Genomic DNA, 18,461 nt, shown 5'->3' with positions numbered 1-18,461 from the left:
ATGACACTGGTGTAGATGAAACAGAGATGGAACTTTTTTGCCGAAGAAGTGTTTCAATCAACAATCTGGGTTGTATTTGCAGGTATGACAATGATGACCAGCTGCCTAAAGAATCTGCTCGTTCTGGACTGGGAGATGTGAGAGTTGTGACTGTGAAGGAGGAGCGAGAGACACCCCAGGACTGCGTGTTGGCACGGGCAGATGACACGTTAGTGACACTGTGGTCCTTTGCATGTTTTGCATTTGAAAGTATTTTGAGTTGATTTTATTATCACATTTAATTTTGTTTATTAGAAGTTCATGCCATTCATGCTCTGATTCATTATCTAAAAACGGCTTGGTGCATAATAGATGGTCCAGTTCTTCTGAGGCAAAAATCTGAGAGATTTTGGAAAAGTTGTAAGAGTACACACAGCAAAAATATTTGTTCAGTGACTGCCTTCCCTAATTGTATACAAGGTCATGAGTGAACAAGGAAATAGCCAGTACTTTATATGTATCCTCCTCAGAGTTGGATATTTACAGGAGTACAATGTCCAGGCAAGTGCAGCTGCGTGTGCTTTAACCTTTCTCAGAAGAAAAATGTTTCACTGTTGACTGAGTGATGTTACACACTAAGTGATGTGTTAAACTATCTAAAAATAGTGCTGTGCTCAGCGAGGCCACCCCACCATCGGCTGCTGGTCTGTGTTACTGCAGTGTCTCCAGTAACTGAGGCATTCCCATTGAGATCAGAGGAGCCTCCAATAGGTATGCTTGTCCATTACTCTTTGTTTAGGTTTTGATTATCCACAACAGTGTTACTGAATAATTGTAATTTCATCCATGTCTTAGTTGTCTGACCTTTATAAAACTGTGTTTTCTGATGTGTGCAGGGGGACACAGAGGCCGTAGGACATTGCACTGGCATTGCATGGTGTGTCCAAACCCCTCGCTAAGATGGTGAAGTATGTCAAGTACCATGTTTGTCTGTCACCTTCCACTGTGGTCTTGCTTGTGACTTTGCTAATTCTTCTTACTTTTGATTTTAGTAGGTGAACAACCTGAGGTTCTGAAAGCAGTTCTGTGGCACAGAAGAATTCTTGGAAGCTAGGGCAGGAGAAAACGAATACCAGTGCTGATGAAGCTGACAAATTCAAGTACATTCTTCAAAACAGCATTTTTCACTGGCAATGTAATTTTAGTTTGGAGTGCAGCAATAACTGAATTCCTGGGACTGATTTGATACAGGTGAGACAGAGGGTTTGTGTTTAATTGATTGCTTATTTTAGCCTTGTGAGATGTGAGAAATATTGTGAAAGGTGGTTTGGTATGAGAAAAACTTTCAGTTACCCTAAAAGGTAAGGTAATGAGGCTTTGGAACAGTCTCATGTCTGTGTGAAGATGCTACATCACACTGAGTACATGAAATGCTGGAGAAATGATTAGGCACATGTGCAGTGGTAATTCTGTAAAGCTAAAGAACAACAGCTGTTGTGAGGAGATTCAAAAATAAGAACAAAACATCCTAGGACACACTGTGTAATTCCAGGGAATGTTTGCCTTCCAGGAGTGGTTGTATAACCTCACTATGAGGAAAATGGTTTATGTTTCAGTGCCTGAACATCACATCACTGGTGTTTGGTTGGGTTTGGTTTTCATTTCCAGCAGAGCAGTGAGGAAGAGTGAGGGTGTCATTGAGGTTCTCACTGGCTGTGGGATGTCCCCACATGGTCAAGTGATTTGCTCAAAGTCATTTTGGTAGCTGAACTTGGGTAAGGTCAAACTCAATTGCTAACTCAGTGTTTTTAGAAATCTGAGCACAATTCTTAATTGCTGTAGAAAATAGTGAGGAGTTTTCTTCAGAAAGGAACATTGGTTATGTTAATGTCTGTCTTTATTTTCTTGTGTTTTTAAAGGTGTGGTACTGCACTTCCTATTGAAGGGAGGCACTGAAGGCAGGTATTTCCTGCTCTCCAGCCACTTGGGTGTCATATTTTCCTGTTGCTGTTACTGTTTTGGGCTTTACCAAAGGTGGTGTTTCATTCTGTGCTACCTACAAGGGCCAGGAAAAGAACAAGGTCTTGTTGCAGGTGCTTTATTAGCATATTCTGAGTTAATAGTCATAAAGCAGCTGCTGTATTCTTCTTACTATCAAATCTGGTTTTAGGCTGGCTAAACAGTGTTAAGGAACTGGACATATCAAAGGCAATGGAGCAAGAACACTTCAACTGAGCTTTATCAGTGGTTTAATGTTTGGTTTCTCTCTTGGTTTTGGAGTCTTGCCCAACGACACTGGCTCTCAGCAGCTGCTGTTGTTGTGGAGAGTGTAGTTGGTGGAGAAACAGTGAGAGAATCAATAGCAGTGACTTGACGATTCTTGCCAGGTAAAAGGGTACAGCTTTTTGAGCTCTGGCTGTTGTGAAGAGTCGGGGTGTTGAAATAAGAGGAAGGAAAGAAAGTACAGAAATGTGATTTAAAGGTGCATTAGCAGAGCAAAGCCAAAGGAAGGGTTACTGACCCAAGTCCAGTAAGGTTCCTGAAGACATTCAGTTATTCTCTAAGGCTGCTTCTGTTACTAACTTTCAGCTTTAACATTTGGATTATTAACCAAGCTAGTTTAAAATTCTTTTTCTGGTTTACATATAACATGTATAAAGCTGTCAAAGCAGGTATTAAACAATTTTTTTATTGTTTAATGTGTCTTACTTGCTCTAATATTGAAGAGCGATGAGTCAAAGTAGTTGAACAGGGGTTTTTTTTGAAGAAGCTTTGGAGGATTTGAGATTCTTTTACTGTTGGAGTATTTGAATGATAGGGATTCAAAAATTCCTTTACTTGTATCTGCGTTAATGAGACAGATTTTCATGATAGAACTGCCCATAACTGGGGGTTGAAATGAGATGATCTTTAAGGTCTCTTCCAACCTAAACCATTCTGTGATTCTATGAACTGACTTTCCTGAGATTTGATTATGGACTGTATCTTTTTTGGCCTTGATTCAGTAAAAAATGAAGCAGAATAGAAATACAAAATAATTACTCAGAACTGTCACAGCAGTTTGATGAGGAGGATTGAAACTTGTAGGATGAGTGGGTGTCAGTCAGTAGTAAATGTTGAGTTGGGAAGCCACAGCTTTAAAGGGAGGCTTCGGCTTCACCCTGGCTCTCCTAAAGTGTAATTCCCTTGGAAAGCAAATAAACAATCTTGAGGGAAAGTGCAGCAAGCTGTTAATGCTGGAGACTTACCATGCCTTGACAATGGCATGAACAGCTGAGGAGTTTTAGCAAGCAGGAAAACTTGGATTTCATTTAAAAGAAATGGGAGGGGGGAGAAGCCTGATAAAAAATAACCTGCTTAGCAGGACAACTTCCTGTGCTCTCCCAATAAATTGATTTTTTGATGCATTGTTTTGACTAGTAGCAATTTTTAACTGAACTAAAAGATTCTGCTTGTACTGGTGTTGGTCCTTAGTGTTCATAGTTGGTTTTTAATAATAAAAAAAAAAAAAAGATTAAAAAACCCAACCCCAACCACCTCCCGCCCCTGGCAAACCACAGTCTGTGGTTATTTCTCTAATGTGACTCGGAAGTGAATGTGGAACATGGCTCTACCTTACAGTAAACTGAGTGGTTAGTCCAAGACAATTAAATAATTTACTTTATTGTCATGCTAAATTTTGATCTGTATTTCACTGTAGTGAAACCTCTGTTTCTGCATCATAAAAATGTCAGATGTTGGTCTGTTTATATGTATTGTACATCCAAAAGCACAAATGGAAATATTGTTGTATTTTCTATTATTTCCAAGTTAGAAGATCATATTAGGGGAGTGCACTTGCCTAGACAGACTTAGAGAAACAATGTGAACATATTTCATATTTAGGTATTTGAATGTCATATTGTAACTGTTCTCATTGTGTTACTTTTCAGGGTGAGCAGCAAGAAGAAAATCGAGCTCTTGCATAACAATACTGGGGCAGTTTTTGGTCTGTTTTGATTTTGCTGTGAGGGTATTGTGAACTGTAAGTTGTATGAAACTCCATGTTATGTGTTGAACAGCACATTAAACTTAATTACCTGAATTTTACCGTGTTATGTTAATATTAATAAAGTGCCTGGAGTGGATTATTTCCCTGTGAGAGTCTGAGGGGCAACAAGGAAGGACAAGCCAAAATGCTCCTGGTCTTGCTCAAACCTAGCCAGAATTCACTAACTTTCTCTAGGTTATATTAATGACTAAGTTCTTCACATTTTATTTAAAACTCAAAAGGTTTAAGATAGAAACAGTGTTCTAGTGGCAGTTGCAGCATCAAGTGCTTTCGTCTGAAAGTGTTTCTTGGAATGCTTTTTCTTAGGGAAAAAATTTAACATGTTCCATGTCTTGGAAGGTGTTTGTGCAGTTTATTAATTATACCCTTAAAAATGATGGGTAAAAATACTGGACTATAGAATGTGTTGTGTTGGTGCCTTCAAAAAAAGGAGTAATTGAGATCAGCTACTAAGTAACTTATTTAAATATATTTTGTTACTGAATCATTTGATCTCTTGCTTTAGTTTTTGCTTTTGATACCATGAAAGCTGATATATGAGCTGATATGAGACCTCTTAATTATTTTCTTCTCTAACAGAGATGAAATAAGTGTGGAGTACTTTCAGTAACTGAGGTTCAACAGAATAGTGTTGGCAGTTCTGAATTTGTTTTGTGGTTACCAGGTATGAGTAATCCTGGAAGGTTTTTAACTGAGAAGCTGAGGTTAGTACGACTCTATTCAGTGTGTGTTTGTCACAAGGACAGAAACTTCCAGTCTTCTGATTGTAATTTTTTTTTAATTCAACCACACACTTGCAAAAGCATTCAGGTCTTGATCTTACAGTATTCAAACCAGCTGGGTTTTCCCATCATCTTACACTAGAACAGCCTCTCTCTGGGGAGAAATTCCCCTAATTAGGTCATTACACTCCACATTCAGTTTTTTTAAATGAGCTACTTCACTGGCTGTAAGAAACAGTTGCTCTGAAATATTATCACTGTGCTTTTGAAATATCCAAATTCGGTGTTGTCTTATGAACAACAGATCTTTTGCCAAATGTTGCACAGACAGCTCTTTAAAAAAAAAATTGAGAAGGTGATTTTTTGAAGCTTTCTCAGAATGAAAATGCCACTTCCTTTGTGTTTGTGTTTTCCCCTTGCTCTGTGCCTTAGCAATTTTTCCTTGACTACCAAACATTCATTCATGTAAGTAACTTGGTTTGGCTCACAGGAAAAGTGACACTTGTGTCTTTCAGTGCTCTCAGATTTTTGGTTGTCACTGTCATCAGAGGGAGAAGGGAAAAGGACTCAGCCTTCAGTTATGTTTTCCTCTAAAGATCACAAGAATCTGCTGCTGCAGGGAGGAGCTCTGCCCTTCTGGGGCACGTGGGCACCATGGTCTTGGCTTGTTCAGCCTCCTCCTTGTGCCTCTTTAAATGCACACTGCAAATGTGTATATTATTGAACAACTTACTGTTATGGAGGTAGATTAATACTGCAAGTGTGTGATGTGTTGAGGAGCACTTGCTGTATAAATTACTGGTAGAATGATTATTCTGGTTCAGAGGACATGAATATTGTACAATTCAGCCCTTACTAATGCTTCCCCCAGATCTTCCATTAGACTGGCACTTCATGCTGAAGAAAAATCAAGAGACAGTAGACTCTTTAAAACTTCCTTTTGTAATATTATAATGTGATGGATGATATATTTTGGGTTGCTATATCAACATGTGCTTTAGAATACCTGACTTCTGTAGAGCAGAATATTGTCCTTAGTATTTTCCAGTAAAGTTTGCAGAATGGTGAATGGAAATGATTCTGATTCTGCCAAGAATGTGACAAGAACAACGGCTCTGCTTTTGTCAAAGTGGGGTTTTCTGCACCTGTGGGTCTGTGGGAATTGTGGAACTTGACTATGTTCAAATGGCAGAACCAATCTAAAGGAATTATTTACGCTCTTGTTCCAATGATACATTAAAAATGTACACATAGAAGAATTACTCTGAGCAACATAGTAAGTTTGTTCTTGGCAATACTGAGTACTTAGGGCAGAAAAATAAAATATGAAAATGAGAAAAAATTCTATTTAGGTTTATAGTGAAAGGCAAGCAGTGGCTGTAAAAACACTGAATTTTAGTTTTGTTTTGTGTTTGTTAAGTGGGTTTACTGTGCCAGTTGGTGAACTGCATCTATCAAACCTTTTGAAATGTGAGTATTTTAAGTATGGAAACTGGGAAACTTCCAAATAAGGACAGGTCTTGTGTTGAACTTAATTTTCAGACCATTACCTAAAGAACTGAAGTTACAATAACACCAGTTTTCATAGTACTAACTTAGTCTTCCAATATTTTGCCTTTACAGTAAATTTATTTTCTAAAATCACAATAATTACAATTGTGCTCTTAGCTCAAGTAACTTAGTATCACTTGAGAACTTACTGTGTTGGAGAAAGGCTGTCTGGCCTATATTGTGATTTACTTCTGTAGTAAAAATACCTACAAAACATGAGGAAAGAAATTATTTAAACTAGCTTTTGCAGCTTTCTTGGTGAAATAAGGAGTTCTGTAGATCATCACGGACACCACTGGAGAGGGGAGTAGAACTGAGGTGAGAGGCTGGAATAGGTTACTTGAAAAAACGTGGTTCTGAATTCCTCAGGCTTAGTGGATCATCTTGGGTTTTATCTCATGGTAAAATAGGAATAAATTTGAAATGTAACTTTTTATAAGGCACGATCATTTGTCTGATTTCATAGTATGAAATGCTCCCATGGGTGGGATGGTGCTTGTTACTCCTGTGAGATGTTTTCCTGTCCTGTGCCGTTCAGTGACGTGTGTTTGGGGCTTCTAAATCGAGGCACCCTGAGAGAGTTTCAGCTACGTGTCGTGTTTGGTGTGTTCTCCTGAGTCACTGCTGAAAATGCTGATCAGTGGATGGCAGGAGGGAAAATGCATCAAAGGAGGAATTCCAAAGGTAGGAGTAGTGGAGTTTCAGTTTGAGATGTGTGAATGAAATGTGGGTTACAGAGGAATGGTGAAGCTGAGCGTTTTCTGTGGTTTGAGTGGTTGCCTCTGTCAAGACAAGCCTGCTTCCTTTCTTTTCCCCTGTCTCAGCAGAAGCAATTAATATAATTTATAATTCCAGAGGGATTCCTCACCAGTACAGGAGTCAGAGCTCTGGCAGTGGGGATTGTGTTTTCACCATGCTGAGGATTCAGCAGATAAATTGGACACTCCTGAGATCAGGTGGAGCTGATAAGTGAGAAGTCTCACATCTTCACCACCTCACTAAGGTCAATACTTTCGTCTATAGTTCTTGTGCATAAATGTAAAACTGGTGTGTATTTAAGTGCCAAAATCAGTCTGCCCCACTCAGTGCTGTTTGTAATCCTGCTTTCCATGCAGTGTTCTGTAGTTGTATCCATAGATTGCCCAGGGTGCCTAAAGAAAGAGGGCAAGTGTTTCTATGCACAAACACACTCTCATTCTCCAGTTTATTTTATGAAATCTTGAACTAACATGGATTGGGAGGGATCTCTGAAGGTCATCTCATCCACCCTGCTCCAAGCAGGGCTGGCTTCAGGTTTGGATCAGGTTACTTGTGGCCTTAGCTTGCTGGGTTCTGAAAATAAGTATTTTATAGAATTTGGAAATGTTGTTTCTTAGAACATAGGATCCAGGAAGTTGGATTCATCTTGCATTGCTGTTTTCCATTTTTGGTTTTTTTGACTGTTACTATACCAGTCAAGATCCTGATTCATGTTTTTTAAGATACATGACCTGACAGTATGGAAATGCTTAAAATATATTCAAGTGGACACTTAAATTATACAGCTACAATTGCTGATTTGAGTAGTTTTGTCTGTTCTAGGTAACAGTGTGTGATGTGGAGATGTTTTAAGATGTATTCCAAAGACCTTTGTTGGGCTTTAAGAGAGGATATGTTCTGAAGGGAGATGAGCACAGATACTGTGTTAAGCATTCTTTCTTATATGACTGCTATTATGTGTGGTGTTTGTAATTATCTTGTATTAATAGGGGCAAAAATAGTTTGATAAATGAGTGTTCAGGAGGTAGAGACACTGAAAAATCAGGGTATGTTGTATGGACATACAGTGCTATTTAATTTGGTTACACTGGTTTATTGGCTTCAATCAGATTAAGTGAAGAACTGCATATACTTTCCTAGAAAAATGTTTTTTTAGATATTTTAAAGCTAACTAAAGAAGTAATTGTTTTTCAAAATAGGCTTATTCTGCTTTCCTGATGTCAGTGTGTATTCCTGCCCTTTATCTCCACATCCTTGCGACGTCTGTAAAATCTCATTCTTGCTCTTCCTGGTTCTCTTCACAAATCCCTTTGCTCTCCTCCGTGCTCCTTCCTGGCTGATCAACCTTGGTGCAGACATTAGAAGACATTCCAGCAGAAGAATTTTATCTCTGTTTGTAAGCTTTGTTTAAACAATCATTTCAAAGCAGTTCTTGACGTGACCTATTTTTCAAATGCAAACACTCAGCAACACTAAGACAACAAGTGTTATCTTCAGTGGCAAAAAATAAAATCCTATTTTAGTAGGATTCTATTGGAGTTTAAAAAATTCATCATAGGATAAACTCAGCCTGGCTTTGGGTGTAGTACAGTAGTGGTTAGCCTGTGATTCAGCTCTTGATCTGGGATGACTTAAACTGAATCTCTGCAGAGCAGCTCTGATACTTCTTGTGCTGTTTTAAATCCCAAATTAGATAAAACTACTTGTGGATAATATTTATTTTGCAACATATTTAATATATCCAAATGACTTGTCTTTCCTTTTCCGAAAGGGCAGCTGAAAGTCCAGGTTGCAGAGGATGATTCCCTTAAGTGAATGTTTTGCCTTTAACATTCTGACTGTGTGATGGTGTGGGCTCACAGCTTTGAGCCTGGGCAACATTTGAGCACAAATATCTCACCAGGTTGTACTTTGGGAACTTTGCCATAAATTAAGACAGCTGCTGGTGTGTTTTATGAATGTGTACAAAAAATAACTGGTGGGTCATGTAGCTGTTCTCTACCTAAACTAGTCCTAAATCAGCATTTTTTTGAAGTCTGGTTGTAAGACAAAGATTTAAATAACTTTATTTTCAGACTGATGGATTATAAATATAGGAAATATAGGAATAAGGTGCTTTTTCTTTTTTTAGGATCGCTTCCAGAAGCCATAGCCAGAGGAGGATCCCTAATCAAAGTCTAAAAATGCTCCATGAATGTGCACAGTGTTCCTGTCAGCCCTTCATTCCAGGACTGGCCGGTACTGCCCGTCCGGCTATTCAGGGAACGGAGCCCGGGGGGTCTGGGGGTGTAACAGGAGGCCAGGGCTCGTGTTCCAGCTCCCACAGCTGCTGCACTCCCCTTTTCCTGGGAATTTATTCCAGTCTCCCCACGGCCTCTGATAGCACAGCACTTTGAGCCGGGTGGTGAACTGGCTGCGGGAGCTCACCTGGCTGCAGGAATTCCCCCTCAGGAGGGTGGTGTCATTGTTCTTTAATCCTGTCACTGCCTTCATGTGGTTTGTTCCCGGTCACACGGGCCTCTGCTGGCACCAGGGAGGTACTGGGAGCCTGGGAACCAGTAGCAAGCCCAGGAAATGACACTACCACTGCAAGCTTGTGGTTGAACCGTTGGCCAAATATTTATCTGTGTCGTGAAATACCTTCTCACCTTGTAGTCATTCATAAAAGCATTGAGGAAAAAACTGATCCAGTTATTTAAATTATAATGTCAAGTTATTCTGGCATCTTAGGCAAATAATATCTGCTTTCAGTGACAAATTTAAAGCCTGTTTAGCACTAGAAAGAGGATATTAAGGGTTTAACTTAAAATTATGAGCTTCCAGAATGCTGTTTATAAACACTTTTTTCATCATTTGCCCACTCTGTCTCATCCCTTTCCAAGAAAAACCAACCAAATCCACAAACTGGTATTAGGAGGGGAAAAAAAGATGTTTGTGAGGATGAAGTTCACTTGTTTCAGTTCACTTGTTGATATCAGGTCTTTGTTGTGTACAATGGCAGAGGTGAGTTCCAAGCTGCAGTGCAGTGTTGATGCATTTAATGCTGAGATGACAGCAGGTGTTCTCAAAGAGGATAATTTTTCTATTTAAAATTCTGTATTGGGAATTAGAGGGGAAAAAAGTATCATTAGATACAAAAATGTTCCTCTTCTGCATGTCCAGTGATTCTTTCTCCTTTCCTGCTTACATCCATCCTAATCTTGTTTTACTCAGTTACGGTTGTGAGTGATGTTTTTCTTCCTCTCTTATGTGCTAAAACCCTGCCTCAGGAATTACTGTCACTTTTCCTGGGAATAGTAGCCTTTCAGTCTTTTCTTACAAAGGAAGAAAGTTAATGGAGTGAGATTTTTCAGCTGCATTTACATGCTTAGGTTTGTGCAAAGACAGAATCACAGGTGTCTGATGTTCAGAAAAATTTGAAAATCTGCAAAGGGAAAATGGTATCTGTGGAAATAATTGAAGATTGTTACTGGTGTTAATTATGGGAAGCATGTTCTTATCTATATTTGTTTTTTTCTTTAATAAAAATGGAGGAGCAATGAAACAATGAGTGCCCCCAAACTTGGCAATAAAATCCTAACTGGAGAGCTCTGCACCAGCACATAGAGAGGAAATGCATTGAGTCACATGTCACAGGTCAGTTTGCAGAATTGTGCTTACATCAGTAATCAATTTGATTCCTGCAAAGAACTCCTTACTAAGTGTTTTCTGGGAAGGAAAAACCCCCCAGCTTTATTAAGTAAAATAAAGGCAATTTGAGTGAAAAGTGCCATTAGGGATTTGATGGGGGAAAATACAAATAGTCCCTTGGAACTGATTAATAGAAAGTTAAAAATTCATTAGAATCCTTGGAGCCTGCCAACACACTAATGAAGCTGTTGAGTTGCTGGTTTGTTTGGCTGAACTTCTCCTCTCATGCCCAGCACTGACCAGCCCCAGGGCAGGGACAGCAGTTCTGCAGGGCAGGGCTTGTGGAGCAGCTCTATTTACAGACAGGTTCTAAAATTAATGTTCTTAGGGGGAGAAGTGTTCTGCAAAAATATTTGGAGTTAAAAATGTTAATGGTGATGTATGAAAGTTGACTGATTTCAGTTTTAAGTTGTGCCCGTGGGAGAAAGGGAAATATGTGTATGTCAGCTGCAGCCCACTAATATTTCAGCTCTACTCATGGGTTTTAGTTTTGTTTATATCTGAGGATCCTGTTAAAAAATGGCAGGATTTCTTTTCATAATATTTAGGTTTTATGGTTGCTGTATTAACATATTGTATTTTCAGTAGTAAAACTGCAAAGCTTTTGTACTCAGCAAGTTTCAGGTGGCATAAACAGCTTATGGGAAGTCAAAAAAGTCTCGTAGCTGATGCTGAGGAATATGCTCTGCTGTGGAGTTGATCCATGTTACTGTTTTTCTCTAGTGCTATAGTCTGTCCTCAGAAAAACTTCAAATGCATTTTTATAGTATTATTTATTATTTAAATGCTTTTTATAGTATTTTTTTATTATTTAAATGCATTTTTATAGTATTATTTATTATTGTGTGTGCATATATATATTCCATATATAGAAATGCTTCTGTTCATGTTGGCTTTCCATGACTTTTGCTGAGAAAAAATTTTTCTTGTGTTGTTTGGGGTTTTTAGTGAATAACATGTTCAGGGCAGGGTTAGGTTGGATCTCAGGAAAAGTGTCCTTCCCCCAGAGGGTGGTTGGCAGTGGGCACAGCCCCGAGGCTGCCAGAGCTCCAGGAGTGTTTGGATAACTCTCAGGGACAGGGTGGGGTGTCTGTGCAGGACCAGGAGTTGGACTGGACGATCCTGATGTGTCCATTCCAGCTCAGGATATTCTGTGATTCCTTGTCCCATTTGTGCCCTTCACTCAGTGCTTTAATAAGAACTGCGTGTTGCTGAGTGTGGCAACTGTAAAAACTGCACGTGAATTGTTTCCCATTCCTCCTCTGTTCATTTTGTCAGGATCCAAACAGGCAGTTCCCATGGCAGCAGTGCTGCCCCACGGAGCGAGGGGAATACAGGGCCCTTGGGAACGCCGGGCAGGAACTTCGGCTCCTCGGCACGAGGCAGGTTGTTTGTTTGCTGGTTGGAATACAGTCTGTTGCATCATTCCTTTTCTGAGACTGAAATGAAAATAGAATATAATCTTAAATTAACCACAGGCTAATTCAATTAGCCAAATAAATTGAGGTAGAGGAGATGAGCTTTGAAGAACCCGAGTCCTCAGCAGAGAGATTTATTGCTCTGTCTTTGGACATCTGTCAGTAATTACTGTCTCTGAGCATCAGTGGCTTCTGGTCACAGACTCTCTGCTGGCTGTTCCCTCACACAGCCCCGTGGTGGCCTTTGACTGCTGAGACTCAGCTTCATTTTTCTGCTCCTGATCATGGATGGTAGTGCCTGTGTGTTGGAATTCTGAATATCCTCAGAAGGGAACTGTTTTCCTCATGTGTGGTTCTGTTTTCCCCCGAGGGACTGACCTTTACAGTGCTTATTATGCACCACCCAGGTGAATGTGTGAAGTAAGTGACATCTTTCTGCCTCAATATTCTCTTCTATTTGCAGTAGATATAAATTGGTTTTTATTGATTTTTTTTTTCCTCACCGTGTCAGAAGGACTTTGGTATTGATATTTGAGCAACTCTTTTTTTTTTTTTTTTTTAAAGGTACTCTGACTAGTCTGTGCTTGCTCTGAATTGTGAGATATGTTAACATGAGTCTGAATCTTGAAAAGACTCCTGTCTCTCCTATCAGAAATGTTTGTTGTTCTCTCCCCTGCCCTTTTGAAGGTTGCTTGAACACCTCATGATTTGCACAGGACTCAAACATCATCCATCCAGCACAGAATTTGTTTGTGGTTTTTGTCTAAATCATTTTAAAGTGCTTTTTGTTGTTGTTTAGATTGTTTATGTGCAGTCTTAGTTTCAATCTCCACACCCAGTTTGGGGAAAAAAACCCAGATTCTCCAACAATTCCCTCTTATGTCAGTGTTACAAATGCAATTGTGGGCAAGACTGATAGTTGGTAGGTTGGGTAGAAACAGAGAGCAGAGGTTGGTCCTTGTAAGACTTCTAACAGGGATGGAAAATTTCCTATTTCAAGTTGTTCATGCTTTGGCTATGCAATAAAAAAATACCAGTGCTAAATACTTTATATGGATGTGAAAAATAGTGCTGCTGTCATCATAGTCCTTATAGGATCTTTTTGTGTGCTTTCAGCCAATTTTCCTATAGGAATCTTATAAACATGAGGTTGTTCTCGCTGTGCTTTAGCCTTGTTGCATTTTTTAAGTAACATTTGTCTCGTCTCTACTGAAAACAATGGCCATTTCTTACCCTTTGTGTAATAGTTTTTCATACCTCAACATCTCAGTAACTCTTGTCTGAAGTTTGCTTAGTTCTGTAATTACCCTGTTGGACAGAGTAAGAAATATTTCTGAGACAGACATAAAGAAAAATATGTCTCTGTTTTTCACTGTTCCTTTCCTTTTGGCTTTCTGTTGGCTGAGCAAATGGCATTGATTTTAAAACAAACAAAAAAACCCCAAACCAAACTGATTTTGATAAAAGCTTTCTCTCCTCCTGAAATGACAAATCTCAATTAGAACTCTCTGTCATGAAAATAATTGTTTCAAAGCCCTTTTTTCTTGTTGATTCTTATTAATTCACACTTGGTATTGGTTTTAATTTGCCTTTGCTTATCTGTTTCATGTAGTTGATTCACATTTCTGTAATTCCTGTCTGGTTTTGATTAATGTAAATAATTTATACATTGGCCTGCCCTATCTTACACTCCCCACTCCCTCTCATCTGTCTTTTTCTGCCAACCAAGCTCCAACTTCTATTCCTGTTTTCTAGACCCTGTTCTGCCATGTGTCATGGTCCTGCTGCACTCAGCTCCTTCAGATGCCTGCAACACCTCTGCCAGATAAGCTGGACCTTGGCAGCTCAATCTGCTGCTTTTCTTTTTATTTTTTGTATGGTTCAGTTTGTTTATGGCACCATATCACAAAGGTATGTGATGTAGGGGTGCTAAAAGGAGACTGAAAAAAAAAATCAGCTCAAGATTAGGGAGGAGTAAAAATTCTTCTATCCTGGTGAATAGACTGGATGTATTCTAGCCATTCTTAGTTTTCTGAAGAAAATTACGTCATTTTATTCAAACGTACAGCTGGGAGTGCACAGAAAATACTCTATACAGTCTGAGCTCCCAAAGAATTAAGGAGCCATAAGGATGCTTCCCATGGTGATGTTGCAGAACTGAGCAATTCTGACAGCAAAAAGGGAAAAGGCAGTTTGGTCTCAGGTGTGTTTTGACAGGTACTTCTCTAAGTATTTGCTTAAATTGCTGTACATTTCTTGATCCAAGCAAAGAGATGGGATGAGCATTCCATGGCAAAAGAAAGGCAAATGAACTTGAAGGAAAATGTCACAGTAGAATTGTGGGTCATAACCCATGGCAGTGACTAATGATCCACATTCAATACAGCGAGTGGTGCAGCTGATGGGGCTCAGAGTCCTGATGGTGCTTCAGGACTTCCTTGTGCCAGAACACTTGGTTAGAAGTGGGTAACAAAACTTCAATGCTTTTGAATCAGCAGGTCCAGTTTTCTCTGTGATGTCAAAATTTTAAGCATAAAATAGAAGCCTGAAGATGAATGGACTGTTTCTTTGGCAGAGATCTGCATCAGGCAAGGCTGGGTTGCAAAGCAAGGGGGGTTTGCATTTCCAGTTAACAGAGAGATGCTGCTGCAGCTTCTAAAAATCCCTTGGTGGTGTGGGGATGCAGAGTCCCTTTCAGAGCGATCACTTGGGGGGTGGATGGGATACTCTCTGTTCAGGGTGTGTATTTGATCTTTTTGTTGTCTGCTGTTGCTCACAACACACCAAGGCATTGTGGCTTTATCCTTTGGTCACTCCCAGGGTTGCTCTGTGCCAGCGTGGGGCCAGTTGCCTGCTGGCCCCCCCAAACCACTTCAGCTCATTTGTGCAATTGCTCTTTGCAGATAAGAATTAATTGCCCCGATTATTTTTGTCTTAGTTTTTGGATGGGTTCCCCACCTGGAGGAAAGCAATTCCTCTGTGTCAGTGACTGATTGCTGAGCCAGAAGCTTTCTGCCTTGCACTTGTAAGAAATGCTGACTGGTTCTCTGGGTCGTGTTAGGGACCAGGCAGATTGTGGTTAGAATGGACAGGGGAATTAAGCATTTCTACAAACGAGCTGCTGGCCCAGGGAGCCACTGGCTGGTTTTGACTTGTACATTGCTCACTCCCCTTCCCTCTGAGGTCAGGAGCACACTAACATGTGGCAGGTCAGGTAGCTCTGTTCACCTTCCTTCCCATTCCTCCGACAAAAACACATTCTTCTGGATGTCTTAGGCTTTTTAGGAGTATTACACTTTCCAGCTTTATTACTTAAAGAGATCTGAAAGTCATCCATAAAGGAAAATATCAAAATCACATTTGAGGTACAGCTCTTGATTTTGTCCTGCTAATGTTAAAGTCACTTCAGGAGCTGGCTGGGTTCCTGGGGAGCTCCCCACCATCCCGACCATTTGCTGTTTTCAATATTTTGCAGTAATTACACCACGCTTTTTTAACACTTTCCCCGTGACCAAAATGCCCTTGTGAGAAAATGACTAAATCACAGCACGAGTCCTGCTGGGTCTTACATACATCGTTAAATTTTAGCATGTGAGGAGCTCCAGGACGGTTATCGGGATTACTTCAAAATGTGGCTCTGGGTTTGAGGCTGTTTTTCCTGCTTACAAAGGGCTTCTCACCTAAGCAGTGGAAAAAAATGTGCCTGTCAGGTGCAGGGATATTAATATGGGAAATCATTTTTCATTCAGTTGTGCAGGGTCTGGTATTTGAAGGGCTTATTTTGTTCCATCACACGTGAATGTTCCTGAGAAGTGGTTTTGCCAATTAACTTTGTAGGATTTTGTTTAACAAAAATCAAATCTCACTGGAAGCTTGTGACACTTGCTGTAATAAAAAGATTATGGATAGCTCCTAATGGCTTGTAAAAGCTGTTTAATGCTGGTTGTGTCAAAGTAAGCAATTAGGGTCACTTAATCTACTTGATTATTCATCATGTTCCTCTAATAGTATTCCATGCTTTGGAGCTGTGAAAATGTGCATCTTGAGAAGCTGCTGCACCCCTTTGTAGCTCTCAGTACAGGGCACATATGTAATAAGAAAACCCAAGAAACTTGATGCTAGGACAGTTTAGTACCCCCAAGCACAAGCAGCCTGTAAATGAACACCCTTGTGTTGCTACAGCATGAGCTTAAGTAAAAAAAATGAAAAAAATATAAAAATATGTGGTCATTTAAGGGAAGTTTGGTCAAAAACCCCAATATTAATGGGTTATACTTTACACAGTACTGACATGTTTCTTTTCTACTCAGGCCAGATTGTTTAAGGTTAGGGGATGCAGATAAGGTCTGTCTGCTGATCCTTAATTCCTGTGCTGCAGTCAGGTGCTGCTGTGTAATCCCATGTGGACTTGGATAACTTTGGGCTACTTGGCATGAAGTGCAAGGAGTGCTTTGAGACCTTGTTTATTGTCAGTGGCAATTGCAGAGATTTGGAGAGAGGATCAAATTTTGGTCAGTAACTTGGTTCTGTCCTGAATAGTTAAAGTGGGTGCAAAGCAGACAGAGGAAAAGGCCTTTTGCCTACACTCAACTGGCAGGGAAAAAATAGCGTGGAATGGGATGTGTCTGCTGTGCAGCTCTGACACGAGGGCCAGGCTGGGGTCAAGGAGTGGATTTCTGGGGAACCCAGAGACCCAGAACAGCACTGAAGAGTTGTGAGTTGTTCACACGTGTACCTGCCCTGGTTCCTGGGCCCAGACCTGCACGTGGGCAGGTTGGGGTGACCTGTACCTGTGGCTTTTTGCGGTCACAAAGTGACTAAATCTGCACTAGTTCAGAAAAACATGGGCAGAAAGATCTCAGCCTTCCTCTTGGAAATGAGTGGAGCCTCTGACAATGGGATCTGGTGTTTGCTCTGCAGTGCTGGTCATTAAAAGGCAAACAGACCTTCTGTTGGTGTTAAATCCCATTTCCCAGAGCAGCTCAGTGGTGCTGGGACCCGCAAAAAGGAATTTCAGTGTAGATTGTAAAAATCCATGTCAATGGCTGCATTCTCTGTGCTGTTCTATTATGAACAGGACAGCAATTATATCAGCTTGGTGAATTTACTACTGGATGTTATTAATGAATTAATGCAAATTAACAAAGCTGTGATTCACATAACGGAAAACACTGAAGTAGCAGCAATGCCTTTAACCTGTGTGAACTGAGCAGCCGCAGGGGTGGTGAAAAGTGCTGCTGGCCTGGTGGGAATTCACCTGGCTGCTCTCTCAATCTGCTGGTTTTCTCTCTCTGGGGGTGTGTTAGGAGATGGCAATCCCTGGGTAATCTCAGCCAGCAGAGCCCTCAGGATCCCGGACTGATTGTCAGTGCAGCAGGCACAACATTTCTGTAGCCAGAGAGCCGAGGGATAAAAACAAGCTGAGAATCAGGGAGTCATAACTGACTCCCTGATGCTCCACATTTTCTGTGCCAAACATATGTTGGTATAGAAGAAAGTCTGATTCTAAATACCAGAGTGTGGGCAAGATTTAACTAAAGTTTTCTTTAAAAGAAACCAAAGCTCTAAACTGTTGCTATATTTTGCCGCATCTGATGTGCGTATGGGGTTGTATAAACGGATTGAACCAGGATGGAGTTGTGTTGTAGCTGCCTGTAAGGAACGCTGGTACAATCCCAAGGGTAGAACTGAGGTTTGCAGTCCCTTTGCAGGGAGCAGGCACTGTGTTCTGTTCCTGAGCAAGTGGGAAATAGATCTACAGTTGAAGAGCTGTTGACTCAAATGTGCAAAACCGAAAGTTTCAATTTCGAATTTGCTGCTGGATGTTTGTTACAAGTTGATTGGTTCTGTCAGAAGCGTTAAAATGTTTGATGTCTTCTGAGTTCATAGAATGGTTTGGGTTGGTGGGACCCTAAAGCTCATCTCACTCCACCCCCTGCCAAGGGCAGGGACACCTTCCACTAGCCCAGGTTGCTCCAAGCCCCATCCAACTTGGCCTTGGACACTTCTAGGGATGGGGCAGCCACAGCTTCTCTTGGTGATTTATTTTTTATTGATAAACAACAGTGACCTTCAGTGCTGTAAAAAAGCCCAAATAAACAACAACACAACCCCCTTCTCCACAAACCATGCTGGAGAACCCATGAGGTGATGTGGGCTGCTGCCACGTTTTTGCAGTAGTGATGTTGGTATATGGGCACGAATACATTTTAGCACCCTCCTCTCAGTTTATAGCCAAAAGTGTTTCTTAATTGTTTACTTCCCAATTCTGACAGCGCCTTGTCCTTGTAA

At 40.4% G+C, this 18,461-nt stretch overlaps 1 protein-coding gene across 5 annotated transcripts in view; it reads left to right on the top strand.

Moving 5' to 3' along the window:
* Positions 1–18,461, top strand: part of FOXK2 (forkhead box K2) — a 68,299-nt gene that overhangs the window by 1,443 nt on the left and 48,395 nt on the right. For 4 of the 5 annotated variants that reach the window (XM_027691568.1, XM_027691570.1, XM_027691571.1 and 1 more), the window contains one exon: positions 83–208. In XM_027691568.1, coding sequence (XP_027547369.1) covers positions 83–208 — 126 coding nt within the window. Of the gene's footprint in view, positions 1–82; positions 209–12,148; positions 12,591–18,461 lie in introns of those variants that run through there. The other variant, XM_027691577.1, reaches the window with a different exon arrangement.

Source organism: Neopelma chrysocephalum, unplaced genomic scaffold (genome assembly GCF_003984885.1).
Source record: "Neopelma chrysocephalum unplaced genomic scaffold, ASM398488v2 Primary Assembly neopelma1_84, whole genome shotgun sequence".
NCBI classification, from domain to species: domain Eukaryota; kingdom Metazoa; phylum Chordata; class Aves; order Passeriformes; family Pipridae; genus Neopelma; species Neopelma chrysocephalum.
Note: the sequence above shows the minus strand (reverse complement) of the source record. Positions and strands in the feature narration are given on the sequence as shown.